Source organism: Eptesicus fuscus, chromosome 14 (genome assembly GCF_027574615.1).
Source record: "Eptesicus fuscus isolate TK198812 chromosome 14, DD_ASM_mEF_20220401, whole genome shotgun sequence".
NCBI classification, from domain to species: domain Eukaryota; kingdom Metazoa; phylum Chordata; class Mammalia; order Chiroptera; family Vespertilionidae; genus Eptesicus; species Eptesicus fuscus.
In genome coordinates, this window is record NC_072486.1 from 52,140,114 (window position 1) to 52,154,526 (window position 14,413).

General features: G+C 43.3%; 3 gene segments (V, D, J or C); all 3 read right to left on the reverse strand.

Moving 5' to 3' along the window:
* Nucleotides 1–2,107: 2,107 nt before the first annotated feature.
* Nucleotides 2,108–2,648, reverse strand: LOC103297314 (T cell receptor beta variable 5-5-like). The segment is given in 2 exon segments: nt 2,108–2,457; nt 2,570–2,648. Coding segments are annotated over 2 exon segments (429 nt in total).
* Nucleotides 2,649–7,621: 4,973 nt separating this feature from the next.
* Nucleotides 7,622–8,605, reverse strand: LOC103294138 (T cell receptor beta variable 7-2-like). The segment is given in 2 exon segments: nt 7,622–8,307; nt 8,437–8,605. Coding segments are annotated over 2 exon segments (408 nt in total).
* A 2,843-nt stretch (nt 8,606–11,448) lies between these two features.
* LOC129151517 (T cell receptor beta variable 10-1-like) lies at nt 11,449–11,903 on the reverse strand. The segment is given in 2 exon segments: nt 11,449–11,762; nt 11,861–11,903. Coding segments are annotated over 2 exon segments (357 nt in total).
* Between the last annotated feature and the right edge of the window lie 2,510 nt (nt 11,904–14,413).

The following is a 14,413-nucleotide window of genomic DNA, read 5'->3' on the forward strand; positions in this document are numbered from 1 at the left end:
AGGAGCTGTTGAGCTGTGGTGACTTGGTAGCTGCAGTTCTCAGGTGACACACCCGGAACTAGAGAGGAGGGAGCCTGATTCCAGAGTGTGTCACCCAAGAACTGCCCTCTCACAATCTGGAACCCCTTGGGGGATGTTGGAGAGTTGGTTTTGGCCTGATCCCCATAGGCCAGGCCTAGGGACTCCATCTGTGCATGAGTCTGTGCACCAGGCGTCTAATAGTAAATAATTGTGCTAGACTAGAGATTTATCACAGTTTATAGAGAACAAAGATTAATTGAGCCTATATTCTTTATTAAACAATTTGTTTTATCTGTTTGTGCAAATCTCTGCATGACACACATTATTGGCTCCAGGTTACAAATACAAATATTCAGACAAATATTTTCTGAGTCACCATCCCAAGGCAGGTCAGAATATGAACAGACAGGTCCCCAAAGCTGGATCTCTTTCCTCTTCAGCATGTCCCCTCCCAGGTGAAAGCTGTTATGCAAATCACTTGTGTTAGATCCAGCATTTCTGACAGGAACGTTTGGGTCCATATTCCTATTTTGCAGATGCCTCCCTCCACCAAATGCAGAAGGGTGGGGTGATTTAAAGTATGGGTGGAAGTCAATATAGCCCGTGTTTTAATCCCTGTTCCGATATTTGTTTAGCTGTGCCTCCTTTAGCAAAGTATCCAAACTGTCTAACAATCAGTGTTTTCACCTCTAATCTGGGTAATTTGTGCTACCTCATAGAAAATGAGTAATGAAAAAGGTGATTGAATTAAATGCACAAAATGAATAGAATTAAAGTCATCTGCCTTCGTCAATAAACTTGTATCCCAGTCTGTAAATATCTACACCATTCATTTAATAGCTGTGATGCTCAGCTGTTTTCTGCAGTTCCTGATCTGGGCAGACGCAGCGGTTTCAGATGTTCTGATAGAAAGTTTGGGCAAGCTGAGACCCTCCTTCCTCCACACCTTCAAGTGGTTTAGAAACATTGATTCCCTGCAGTAACGCCCAGAATCCTGCCTGAAATTCCTAGAGGGCTTCTGTTTTCTTGATGAATCTTCTGCTAGTCTGGAAATCCCCTAGTCCCTTAGCTCCTTTATTGGAGGGACATCATGGTCTCACTCTATGTAAACTAGGACAGGACAGACATGTTCTCTGGCTTGAAGTTCTGTATCCTAGAAGTTGACAGGCAATCAGCTGTGTAACCACACATGATGGGTGACCTCTGCATACTTGCTCTGACGCTCTTGAAATGGCAGAGACAGGGTTCTGTTATATTTTATTTTGTTTCTTTTACTTTTATAAAATTTATTTTTATTGTTGAAAGTATTATAGATGTCTTCCTTTTGCGCCCTCCCCCCCGCCACACACACACACACACACACACACACACACACACACACAGTGACCCCCTTCACCCTATTCCGGCCTCTGCCCAGACCTTTACTACACTATTGTCTATGACCATGGATTATGCATATATGCATATTAGTTCTTTGGTTAACCTCTTCCCTTTCCACCCTCCCCCCTTCCCTCTGAGGTTCGTCATTCTGTTCCATGCTTCCATGTCTGTGGATCTATTTTGTTCATTAGATTCCACATGTAAGTGAGATCATGTGATACTTGTCTTTCTCTGACTGAATTACTTAGCTTAGCATAATACTCTCCAGGTCCCTTCTTGCTGTCTCAATAGATGAGAGATACTTCTTTTGTACAGTTGCATAGTATTCCATTAACTATGGCAAAGGCAGCGCCATGGAATTCTGGGGGAATGCTGACTTCAGAGGCCTGGAGATGTATGGTTGACATATGTGAAGTATTTGGGACATCCAGGAGCTGCAACATCCTGGCTATAAAACCATCTATGGAGCATTTTATCTTCTGTAAAATGGACACACAATGTCTACCATGCATTAGCACACACGACGTGGACACCTACTCTATCACAGCAGGAGTTCCTGCCATGTGCTAGGAATTGCCAGGTGCTGGCAGAGCTGGGAGGACACTCAGGAAAGCTCTGGCTGAGCTCAACAGGACAGAGAGAGTCTTAGAAAAGAACTAGAAGCCCTGGAAACTCACTAAGGCCCCCTCCCTCTCCTGTGACATCCTCATCTGGGGCAGGGAGGTTTGCGTGCAGAAAGCCATGGACCCTGCAGGGCTGTGTCTAAGCTGCTGGCACAGAGATACACGGCCGAGTCTCCCAGCTGCAAGGCGCTCATGGACAGCTCAGAGCTGTAGTCACTGAACTGTTTTCCTAAGAACCGATCAGGGATGCTCCCCTTTTCTCTCTCCTCTTTTTCAAAATATTCAATGAGGAACTTGGGGCCCTGTCCCAGAGCCTGCTGGTACCAGTACACACTTCTGTGTCCGGAGATGGGGTGGCACTTCAGAACGGCCTTCCCCCCATGGCCTTTGATTACATGTCTTGGGGACTGGGTGACTCCAGCAGCCACGGAACCTGTGGAGGAAGGAGACAGAAGCTGGAGGCCAGCACAGAAAGGACATGGACAGGCCAGCGACAGTTAAGAACTTTGCGTTCAAGGGGTGTCCCATCTGAACTCAGGACTCACCCGCCCCCAGGAGACAGAGAGCCAAGCAGCAGAGGAGCCAAGGGCCACTGGAAGATTCAGGCAGGACAAGACTGGCCATCTCCCAGCTCTGGGCTCTGGTGTTTGGGATGAGAGAGCAGAGGCTTTGCCCCTCCCTTTGTACTGAGTAGAGGGCTTGCCTGTGATGTCATTGTTCTGACGTCACTGTCCTTGTAGGCTCCACAGGCACCTTGCACCTCCTGGACAGGCTCAGGCTGCTCCAGGCATTCCTCAGTCTGCCCATCTTCCTATGTGTAGGTGCTGCTGGCTGTGCTGAGCTGTCCAGGCAGGGTTTGGGGCCTGTGGTCATCCCCACAGCTTCTCTGTTTCCTAGAAGCAGGTGCTCCTTGCTCTACACCTGACTTGAATTATCCAGGCTGCCCCACACAAAGAAGCTCCCTCACAGTCTCCACCAAACGTAGGCTCCAAGAGAAGCCTTACCTCCAGACTAGGCCAAGCTCGTGGTTTCCTGCTGTGACCAACACACCTGCATAGCAGTTATGTGAGAAGATATGATCAGCAAACCTCTGATTCATCAGATAGTCCCCCTAAGGTAGGGACCAAGCCAAGACTCTCTCCCTTAATCCTCCGTCTCCCACAGGGCCCCATCAGCAGCTCACTCAGTGGATACACAGCGCCCCCACGCGGCCACTTGTGCAGTAGGTGTATTGACACTGCCCAGGCTGGCTGGGTTCTGTTTGAATTAGGCCTCAGGATTGGCCAGGACCCTGCACAGCTCCTGCTGATGTGATGTTTGCCTGTCTCAAGTTCACTCTTTCCAGGTGGTAACGAGGAAGGCGTGATGCATATTTCCAAAAAGGGAATAAAATTCTAAATATCATCAATGAGTGTTCTAGGAATGAGGACACCATGCATTTGCTGCCCTGGGAAGGGGTGGTAGAGGGACCTTGGGCAAAGTGCTGTCTTTAACCAAAGGTAATTCTTGGGCAGGGCAGACCATGGGGTTCTATCCGCCAAAAATGCTCCTAAACGGCTGAAAATAAACCCTCTATGAAGATGGAACTGCCTACTTATAGATCCTTTTTTTGGTGGTGGTGGGGAATCACCCTATTCAACTGATATCCTCACTGATTTTAATCTTTTTAAAATTGAATTACTCACCTTTAAAAATTATTGATTTGTAGGAATTATTTATATTTTTATACATTCCCTTCCTCAGATATATTTTTTCTTGATTTCTTTTGATGAACAGGATTTCAAAATATTTGTAAAGAAAAGTGTGCTTTTTAAAGATTAGAATATTTTTGTCCTCTCTAAGAAATCTCTGCTACTCCAAGTCATGAAAAGAATTTGCTCTGCTTTTTTTCAGGAGCTTTATATGTCATTATGAATACTGACCCATCTCATACTCAAGTTTGCAAAATCAGCAAAAGTCTTCTGTAAATATTTCCGGTTTTCTGTCCCAGCTGCTCAGTTCTGCCACAGCTGTGCCAAAGCAGCCAGAGACACTGTGTACGTGAGGGATTGAGGCTGTGCTCCAATAAACTTCCTGTATCGATACCAAAATCTGAATTTTACAGAAATTTTGTATGTCACAAATACTGGTTTTTAATCGTTTTCAACCACTTAAAAATGTAAACACCATTGGTTAGCTTCTGGGCCCTATAAGATGGAGTGAGGTAAGGATTAAAATTATTTTCCCAGATGCATCATTGATTATTTTTCCAGCACCATTGTTGAATGACTATTTCACTCCTTTTGTGCTACTTTCAGTGTTTGATCTAGGGATTACAATATGCATGTTTAACTTACCATAGTGTACCTGCAAAAATGTCTATTAACCATAAACTGTTTTATACATGCCCTTCATTAGGGAAAGGACTTCTTCCATTTACTTCCAATTTACTGAATTTTTATCAGGAATTGCTGTTGGCTTTTATCAAATGTTTTTAAGATTCTATAGAGATGATCATATGATTTTTCTTTTTTTAGTATTTGAGTACATTGGCATATTTTTGAATGTTAAACTAACTATACTTTCCTGAGATAAGCCCACTTGAACATGATGTGTTACCCTCTGTAGATGTCATTGCATTTTGATATACTGGAATTCTAAAAGGATTGTTATTCTGTGTCCATGAGGGATATTGGTCTGTAGGTTTTTGTTTAGTGTTGTTTTGGTAATTCCTTGGTCTCATTTGAGTACCATAGTAGTGCTGGCTGGCCTCAGGATGAGTAGGGAATTATTCCTGAGCTTTCAGGTTCCTCAGTAGGTACTTCTTTAGTGGCATTCTACCAATTTTAATATATTTTCATTTTCATTAAGTTAAAATACCTTTATAATTTCAATTTTTATTTGTTCTTAGCCTCATGGGTTATTTAGAAGATTGTTATTTCCTTTCCAAATTTTGTAATTTTTCCAGAACTCTTTCTGTTATTGATATCTAATTTAGTTCCTCTGTGGTGAGAGAACATGCTTTGTATGACTTGAATTCTGTTAAATGTATCAATACTTATTTTATACCCAAAGTCATAGCATCCTGGTCCATGGTCCATGTGCATTTGATAGAATGTGTATTCTGTTGCTATGGGTGAACTGTAAATATCTGTTAGGTTGAGGTGATCATTAATGTTGTTTATGTCTTCTATATCCTCACTGATTTTATTGGGAGGCGGTCATGATGTTCAATCAACTACTGACAAGTGGCCCTAGCCGGATTGGCTCAGTAGATAGAGTATTACCCTGAGAACTAAAGGGTCCTGGGTTTGATTCCAGTCAAGGGCATGTATCTCAGTTGCAGACTCGATCCCTGGCATCCAGTATGGGTGTGCATGGGAGGCAACCAAGAGATGTGTCTCTCTCACATCCATGTTTCTCTCTGTCTCTTACCACTCTTTCTCTGGAAAAAAAAATTACTGCCAGGTGTTGAAATGTCTGACTATAATTGTGAATTTGTCTTTTTCTCCTTGTTTTTACTCCTGTATTTTGAAACTTTTTAGATGCATAAATATATATGATTGCTATCTCTTCTTGCTCAATTGACCATTTTATCAATAGAATATGACCTGTCTTTGCTCTGAAATTTACTTTGTCTGATATTAATATTGCTGCTCCAGCTTTCTTGTGATTAGTGTTAGCATGGTATATCTTTTCCATTTTACCTTCTTAGTTTTGTGATTATACTGCCTTTCTGATGGGCAGCATACAGTTTTTTTTACTCAAAATCACAACCTATGGTTTTTATTTGGGGCATTGAGACTATTTTGACTTGATATGACTATTCATCTAGTTAATTAGTATCTATCACAATCTTGTTATTTGTTGTATATGCTCCATCTTTTGTTTGTTCTTTTCTTCACTTTATGTCTTCTTGTATATTAATTGAGCATTTAAATAATTCTATTTCCTCTTTTTTGTTGGTGTATTAACTATAAGTGTGCTTGTTATTTTAGTGGTGGCTTTAGGGTTTGCAATATACCTCTCTGCCTTAACACAGTCTACCTGTGGGATCCTTTGTCACGTCCCACGTGTTTCAGGGTTCCCGTTCAGGTCCGGTTTCTGGAGAAGGCCACAATCAAAATGAAGAGAAGCTAGAAAAGAATCAATTTGGGTAAATGAGGGGCCAGGCGGGAGCCCACCTCTAGTGGGAGGACTACCCCTGCTCTGGCCTTTGCTATCCCTTTTATTGGGGTTCTGAGATACACCCATTGCCCTTAGGCAGGTAATTCCAGTAACAGACAGATTATCTTTTCAATAAGGATTTATGTGATTATTTGGTGGGAAGTTGCCTCAGTTACCATTGTCTCAATTAGATAGGGAGTGGTTTGCTCTGACCTTTAGCTTCAAGGTGACCAGCCTTCCCGGGTTCCCTTTTCACATAACTACCAAGTGACAATGTTCGGTTTCCGACATCTACCTTCATGTGATATTATACCACCTGACATAAATTAGGAAAATTTCACAATGGTAAGATATTTATCCATGTAGATGCTCCCTGTCTTGCTCTTATCATCACACATTTTACTTTTACATACAGTAGTCCCCCTTATCTGCAGTTTCACTTTCTGCAGTTTCAGTCACCTGCATTCAAGTGCAGTCCAAAGTTATTAAATGGTAAATTCCAGAAATAAACCATTCCTAAGTTTTAAATTGCACACTAATCTGATAAGCCTCATGAAATCTTGTGCCATTTCCTGCTATCCATTTCCATGCAGGGGTGTATACACACCCCTTGTGTATACAACCTGCCATTAGTTACTCAGTAGCCCTCTCAAGGTTGACTGTAGCAGCATCACAGTGCTTGTGATCTAGTCAACCTTCTTTCACTTAATAGTGGCCCAAAGCACAAGAGTAGCGATGCTGGCAATTCTGACATGCCAAAGAAATGCCGTAAAGTGCTTCCTTTAAGTGAAAAAATATGCATCTATAAGGTAAACAGTATATATGGGGTTCAGTACTATCAGCAGTTTCAGGTACCCACTGGAAGTTTTGGAAAATATCCCCCCAAAATAAGAAGGGACTACTGTGATTGTTATCCAGGTCTTCTTTGAATCACTTTTCTTTAATGCCTTCTCAAGTAAGGTTTTTATTAAACCAAGCCAAATTTAAATTTCTATTAAAAATAGACTAGAGAAGAAGAATATTAAACACAGAATGACTGCAGGAACATAAAAAATACTAAAACAATATATGGGCATACTTTAACGTGCATTATTGTGGGTGACAAGTGCTCCTGGACAATTGATCTCAATCACAGTTCTTACTAAGGGTTCTAATTTATGTATTTTAAGGCTGGTGGCTGCATGGGGCTTTGACAGTGCTCTGCATTGGCTGCCCACACAAGAGCTTAATGTGGTCTGAGTCAGTGACACTCAGTACAGGGAGTTTATTGTAAATGTGTTGAAATTTTATATTTTACAGAAGATTCCACAATACTTTACACTCAGCCTGGATGTTCAATCTCAATTGTAGAATCTTGAACTGTATAAAGAAATCCCAGAGCCCTAGCCGGTTTGGCTCAGTGGATGAAGCGTCGGCCTTCGGACTCAAGGGTCCCGGGTTCGATTCCGGTCAAGGGCATGTACCTTTGTTGCGGGCACATCCCCAGTAGGGAGTGTGCAGGAGGCAACTGATCGATGTTTCTCTCTCATCGATGTTTCTAACTTTCTATCCCTCTCCCTTCCTTTCTGTAAAAAAATCAATAAAATATATTAAAAAAAAAAAAAAAGAAATCCCAGAGATCCACAGCCAGAATGTTATTACCCAAGGTGACCTGTTCTGGTATTTTGAAGGTCATTTCCTGACCTCCCAAGAAGAGAACAACAATTAAAATCCCAAAGCACTTATTCCCCTTGGTGAGGAAAGAAGAGGGGTCACTCTTTTCTTCAAGACTCTGGGAACTATGAGAGGTGAGCACATGAGGGTTTGAGAGCAGGAAGAGGGTGACTGTGCCACGCTGTGGTTAGACTGCTGGCACAGAGGTACACGGCTGAGTCTCCCTGCTCTGCACGCTGGATCTTCAGAGTGGAGTAGGAGCCATCACGCCTCTCAGCAGAGAACCGCTCTTTAGGCATCCCTGATTTGTCTGAGGCATCCTTGCCTTGGAAGTAAATCAAAAACTCCAGGCCCTTCCCCAGTGTCTGTCGATACCAGTAAAGGGTCAGGTGTCCAGAAATTGGATCACACCTGAGAGTGACATTCTGTCCCCTCTCTGTGACTATGTGCCTGGGGGACTGGGACACTCCAGCATATGTGTGACCTGTGGAGACAGATTTGGAAATAGAATGAGGACAAATAACTGTAATACACACACACACACACACACACACACACACACACACACACACACACACCATAATTAAAGTGCTTGATTTTTCTGAGGACTCACCTGCTCCCAGGAAACAGAGGCTCACCCAGCAGAGGAGCCTGGTGCCCATGGCAGGGTAAGGACAGGAATGGGAGGTTACTTAGGTTAGGGTCCTTGTGAGCATGAGCAGAGCAGGAGGGACTTCCCTTGTCTGCACAAGGCAGTTCCCATAGTGACATCACTGAGCCTTAGGATTTTTTTTTATTCCTATTAAGAAAGAAAAAATATTGTCACTCATAATCAGAAATGTTAAAAGATGAAAATTATGAAACAAAGAATGAATGAGAAATAGTAATTCAAAAGTGGATGTAAATCAACACTGATTGTTAGATTTTTTGGTTGTCATCCCTCTGAGCTCGGGTGGTCTATTCCTTGGATCCCACACTCCCTATGTGGCCAGCCTTCTCATGTCTCTTGCTCCTTCACATTGTCAGTTGGACATTTTCACTGCATTCAACAGCACTTGACAGTTGAGGACTAAAATGCTGACTTTATCACCTTCACTCTGAGCTCTCCTATTTCTAACCTTCATCCTGCATTTTGTTGGTCCTTCCCAGGATTTGGACAGCACTGGGATATGTGGGAAGGAAAAGGTGGGAAAGATGGTAGAATTGTCAGATCTTTGCTCTTTGCCCTGAAAGCAGTTTGAATTCACAGTTCAAAGCTTCTGGGGATGAAATGGTGCCTCTGGTGGGTACTGATCTAAGTTGGTTAGGTCCTTCTATTAATTTTGAAAGTCAAACAACAATACCCTCTATTATTAATTCATTTATCTACATACTGACTTTTGCCCTCAACTCCTTATCACAATACCTCCGGTGTTTACAAGTCAGTTCTAAAATAAATAAATGTCCCCAAATTACAAGAGAATGGAGGCTCTGACCCCTCATTCTAGGTCCGTGGTGGGCAAACTGCGGCTCGCAAGCCACATGCGGCTCTTTGGCCCCTTGAGTGTGGCTCTTCCACAAAATACCACAGCCTGGGCGAGTCTATTTTGAAGAAGTGGCGTTAGAAGTTTAAGTTTAAAAAATTTGGCTCTCAAAAGAAATTTCAATCATTGTACTGTTGATATTTGGCTCTGTTGACTAAAGAGTTTGCCGACCACTGTTCTAGGTCTTGCCTGTGAATAATTCCCTTTTATCTGAAAAGGAAGGTAAATGAGCGCCCTCTAGTGCCTGCATTTCCAAACTCAATAGAAACAAGTTACATTTCCATAAGCTCTAGACATGCTCAGTTTGTGTTTTTAATACAAGTGGCAGTAGAATTACAAGGTTGGTTGTGGTGTTACCCCAGGGTTGATGAACACGTCATAGCTTTCTCAAATATGGTTCCCACAAAGAAGTGGGAATAAATGCTGTAGTCTCAGGAAGATATTCTCACTCCATTACTTTTAGGGTTCTACTCTTTGAAATGAGTCTATTTTCAGTCTTTGCTGCCTAAGGAAAGGAAATTACATTAGTCTTTTTAAAATGTATATGAGGGGGAGATATAAACTTCAATTATGAGAGAGAATCATTGATTGCCTGCCTCCTGCACGCACCGTACTGGGATGGAGCCTGCAACCTGGATGTGCCCTGACCAGGAATCCTACTGTGACCTCCTGGTTCATAGGTCTATGCTCCACCACTGAGCCAGAGTAGCTGGACCATTAGTCTTTAAAGCATTGATATGAATCACTCAGGCAAATCTGGGGCTTTGGTCTATTCTTGGGTCATTCTAGACAATTCTATTGTTTCTACCCAGAGAGATACTCACAGTTCTTCAAGAACTAATACATGGCCTCTCTCTGTAAATGGAGCCTCTGCCGACAGGAACAGCTTTTCCAAGTAGCCACAAAATATAAATTTCATGTTGAATGCTACTGTTCCTCTGCTTTACTCAATTACCAGAATATTCCTAATCAAGTAAATAACATTAAGTGGTATTTGCACTGACACATAAACATGTACACTGAAAGAACTCACCTGCCACAAGGAAACAAAGCATCACACAGAAGAGGTTGGGGCTCATGGCCAGGTCAGGGCGAGATGGGGCTGTCCCAGCTAAATGCTCTGACCCAAAGATTGAGAGGGAGCTCAGAAGCCCATCTCCAGTGGACAGACAGGTCTACCTGGGATGTCACTGCCTTCCACCCCAGCAGAGGCTCCATGGCCCAGGGTTCATTTGGACTTGACTCAGGTTGAATCAGCAGCTCCTCTCATAGATATAGCTTAGCAGGGCCTGAAGGAGAGATGTGGTGTGGCTGTGATGCACTGAGTTTAGGAAACACCCCTCCCCTTGGTTTCCCACATTTCTCTGAGACAGTTGCCTCTCTGTCTGCACCTGTCCCTGTTTCTATAACCATACCTTCTTCTCAACCAGTCACACATGCTCAACCTTATCCATTTCTTAATCAAGGGTGGGCATCGGTTGTTGTCTTGGCTTTGCCCTGAAATGCACTAGTATTTAGAGATATAAAAAATAAAATGATACCCTGGGGAAATATCTGAGTTGGAAGCTCCTATTCTTTCTGCAGATCACGACCAAGTGCCCTATCTGTCTTCATTACCCTCCATGTGGTATTATGTCTCCTGAGCCCATAGCAAAGCCTTGTGTCCTTCTAGGTCACCATGCAGTAAACAGTATATTTCCTATAGCTTCTTTATGGAAGAGGACTCCACTTCATTGACTTGAAGACATTAGTGTGTAATATACAAGGGGATCTAGGTGGATCTTGTTTTCCTATGACTTTCCACCCTGGATGCATCAGATTCAGGTTGATGGGGTGAAAACCTAGAGCTGGAGAAACACCTTACCAGGTCACAGGGCAGCTACAGAGGACAGACTGACTGACAGCAACAGTGGGGAATGTGTGTCCGGCATCCTGGGTCTGGTCCAGGCCTGGCAGACACTGCCCTGCAGGTAGACCTCAGCACACACTGAAGTTCACCCTGAAGGCACAGGCCACTGGGGGTTCCATGGCTTATTAGTTTGCATATGGCTCTGTGGAGTCAGGATGCAGGGCCTCCCCCTGCCTTTTTGTGTAGAGAGGAGTCAGCCATGAACCACTGTGGATTCACTGCTGGCACAGAAGTACACAGATGTCTGGGAGAGGGTGGCTGAGTCCAGTGTGAGGGCAAAGTTCTCTGTATTTGGCCTAGTGACACTGTACCCCTCAGGGACATCTCCTTTTTCGATGCTGCCAACACCAAATGAGTACTGGATCAGCCTCAGCCCATGGCCCAGGTCTTGGCGATACCAGTACATAACGTTTTGGTTATCAGTCTGGTGACACCTGAGAGTCACCTTCTTTTCTGTCCCTGTGACCTTGTATCTTGGGCTCTGGGTGATTTGGGCATCCAGGTTTCCTGTAAAGAGAGAGCCACAGACCTGATGTTGTCATCCAACGATGAAGGCTTTGGCTGAGGTCTTGGGAATCTAGTGCAGGAAGCCCACCTGTACTCACCTGCCCACAGGAGACAAAGAGCCACACAGAAGCAGAGCCTCATGACCATTTCAGGGCAGAATCTCATGCCTTCCTGTTCTGTTTTGAGGAAATAGACTCAGTGATGTCACTGTCCTTGACAAATGCTTTTTCTGCTTAACTAATCTGCCACACCCTTCCCCGCTGGAACAAATCAATTAACCTCTAAGTCACAGGAACCACCTGATATCCAGGAAGTTTTCAAAGCTTCAAGGTCAGGGTCATTGGAATCTGAACACTTGATTTGCTTTGTGTTTGCTCCCATCACAATTCACTGACTGATGGGAGCTCTGCCTTCCATGTTCAGATCCCTGTAGTCTCACTTGGTTTCAGCTGAGGCCACAGAAAACTGTTTTACCTAAGTCCCCATGACAGTGCTTTTTGTTAAAGGGAGAGGAGGCTTGTTAGCCAGGTGAATGAGATATTCAGCCAGAGGTACACATTTCTGATGCTTTCAGAATTACAAGAAAATGTTCTGTCTGCATTCAGAAGTCTTGCACCTACCTCCCCCCCCCCACCACACACACACATAGTATGGAAGAATATTAAATCATAAATGAGCTACAGTGCCACGCTTGCAACTAGTCAATATCAGTATGAGCTGCTATTGTTTATACAGATTATATCTCAGTGTGAGGTGTCCCCATTTCTGTAACTGCATATACTGATGTCATCTCGATGGGTAACTATAATCATACAACAGTGAGAAAGGACAAGGAAGCAGAAATCAGAGGCAAGGAGGAAATTGATGGCCATCGCATAGAAAGACTGGCAGCTTGGTACCTGTCCAAACCAGGAAAGGCTTTTATATCTATCTTATCTAGGACTCATCTGGTCACCGAGGAACAAGAGCCACACAGCAAAGGAGCCTGCATACCAGGCTGGGTAAGTGCAAAATAGAGGAAGTTTTTACTAGGACTCACATTGTTTGGGTTAGAGTACATGGAATCCCAGAGATCTAAGGACTGTTCTCACAATCAGATATCATCTATCCATATTGTTAGTATTCTTAATAATACACCTAATTACTTTAGTAAGATAAGCATTTACCAGGAATAGCTCCTTTGTAATTTTCTTATAAATTAACGAATTAGAGTCATAAATTTGATGTTGAATAAAAAATATATGTCACCAGAAAGCTTTTTACTGGTCCTTGTGTTTTTGCATAGGTGTCTCCCAAGCTCCTAGATAGTGCCTGTACATGGTAAGTAGTGAAGGCTGGATGGGCTGTGCAGACAATGAAGAATAATTTCAGGCCTTCTCATTTGCACAGAAACTGTCCAAGACTTCTAGATATGTTCCTGTTTTCTTTTTAGAAAAACACCATAATTATAGGCATACATCTCCATCAAGCCCAAATGACCCTTTACCTGAATTCAATTAGTGTTTGTTGAATGAAAGGAATGAATGGTTATTGGAGTCCAGGCAGACTCCACTTCTGTAAACATAACTCAGTCTAGTCAGTCACAAATAGGTTCAGAACTTGAAAGGAGCAGATACCCATGCGAGTCTGTTGGGAATTTTAAATAAACCAAAGTGAACTGGGAAAAATCCATTTATACCTGTTATTATAAAACTTTATCTTTATAAGACTTTTTGAATGATTGGATGGCAGAATGAATGAAACAAAAATGGCAGTTTCTTCCAAAGAGAAGAGACTTCTGATGGTCATTTCCATCCATCATTGTCACTGTTTAGGCTGACCCTGAAAGCCCATCTGAAATGAGGATTTAGGTGCAAGTAGTTTATTTTGGAAATGATCTCAGAAAGCAGGAGTAAGAGAGTAGGGAGGAAGGATCATGGAAGGAGAAAACCAGGATAAGGTGCAATATTGCGGTTGTGCTGGGACATCAGGAGATGGATTTTGTTGGAACCTGCAGAGAAACACACAGACCACCTCCTGAGCTGTCCTCCTGGACGCGAAGGCTGAGCTTTCATCCCTGGCTCCTTTCCCTCCAGGAGCATTAGCACTTCTGCAGCTCTGGCTGCCCTGCTGTGCAGGCCACATGGGCTCCTATGATAGAGAGGAGGCCAGAGCAAAAAGTAGAGGGACTCCCAGCTGGCAGGTGAAGGGGTCCTGTCCGATCCAGGTAAATGCACATCAACTTGCATGTAATTGTTCACTGCAGCTGAGGCTGATACCAGAGGTGGGCCGGGAATGGATGGACGGCACTGGAGGCCTCACTACTATGGTCTCTCTTCACACAAAACGGTCTCTTCCTTCAGCTCTTCTGTGTGATCACCAATCACTCCAAAGCCACAACTTTCTGGAAGCACCACACCTTCTTGCACATCAGACTTAACATCAAACAGGAAGTGCTGTCCTGCGTCCCATTTTCATTTTCCCTTAAGAGCACCTCTCAGTACTTAATTTCACCCAATAAATGATCAGACAACAGTATTTGCATTTCAGAGGCGTTTCTTTCTGAGCCACAGATGAGTCAGGCAAAAGTAACCCCGGCCTGCTTTTGATCCCAGAGCTGCATATAGCAAATAATTTTTCTACAGTAGAGATTTGTCACAGAGTTTATAGAG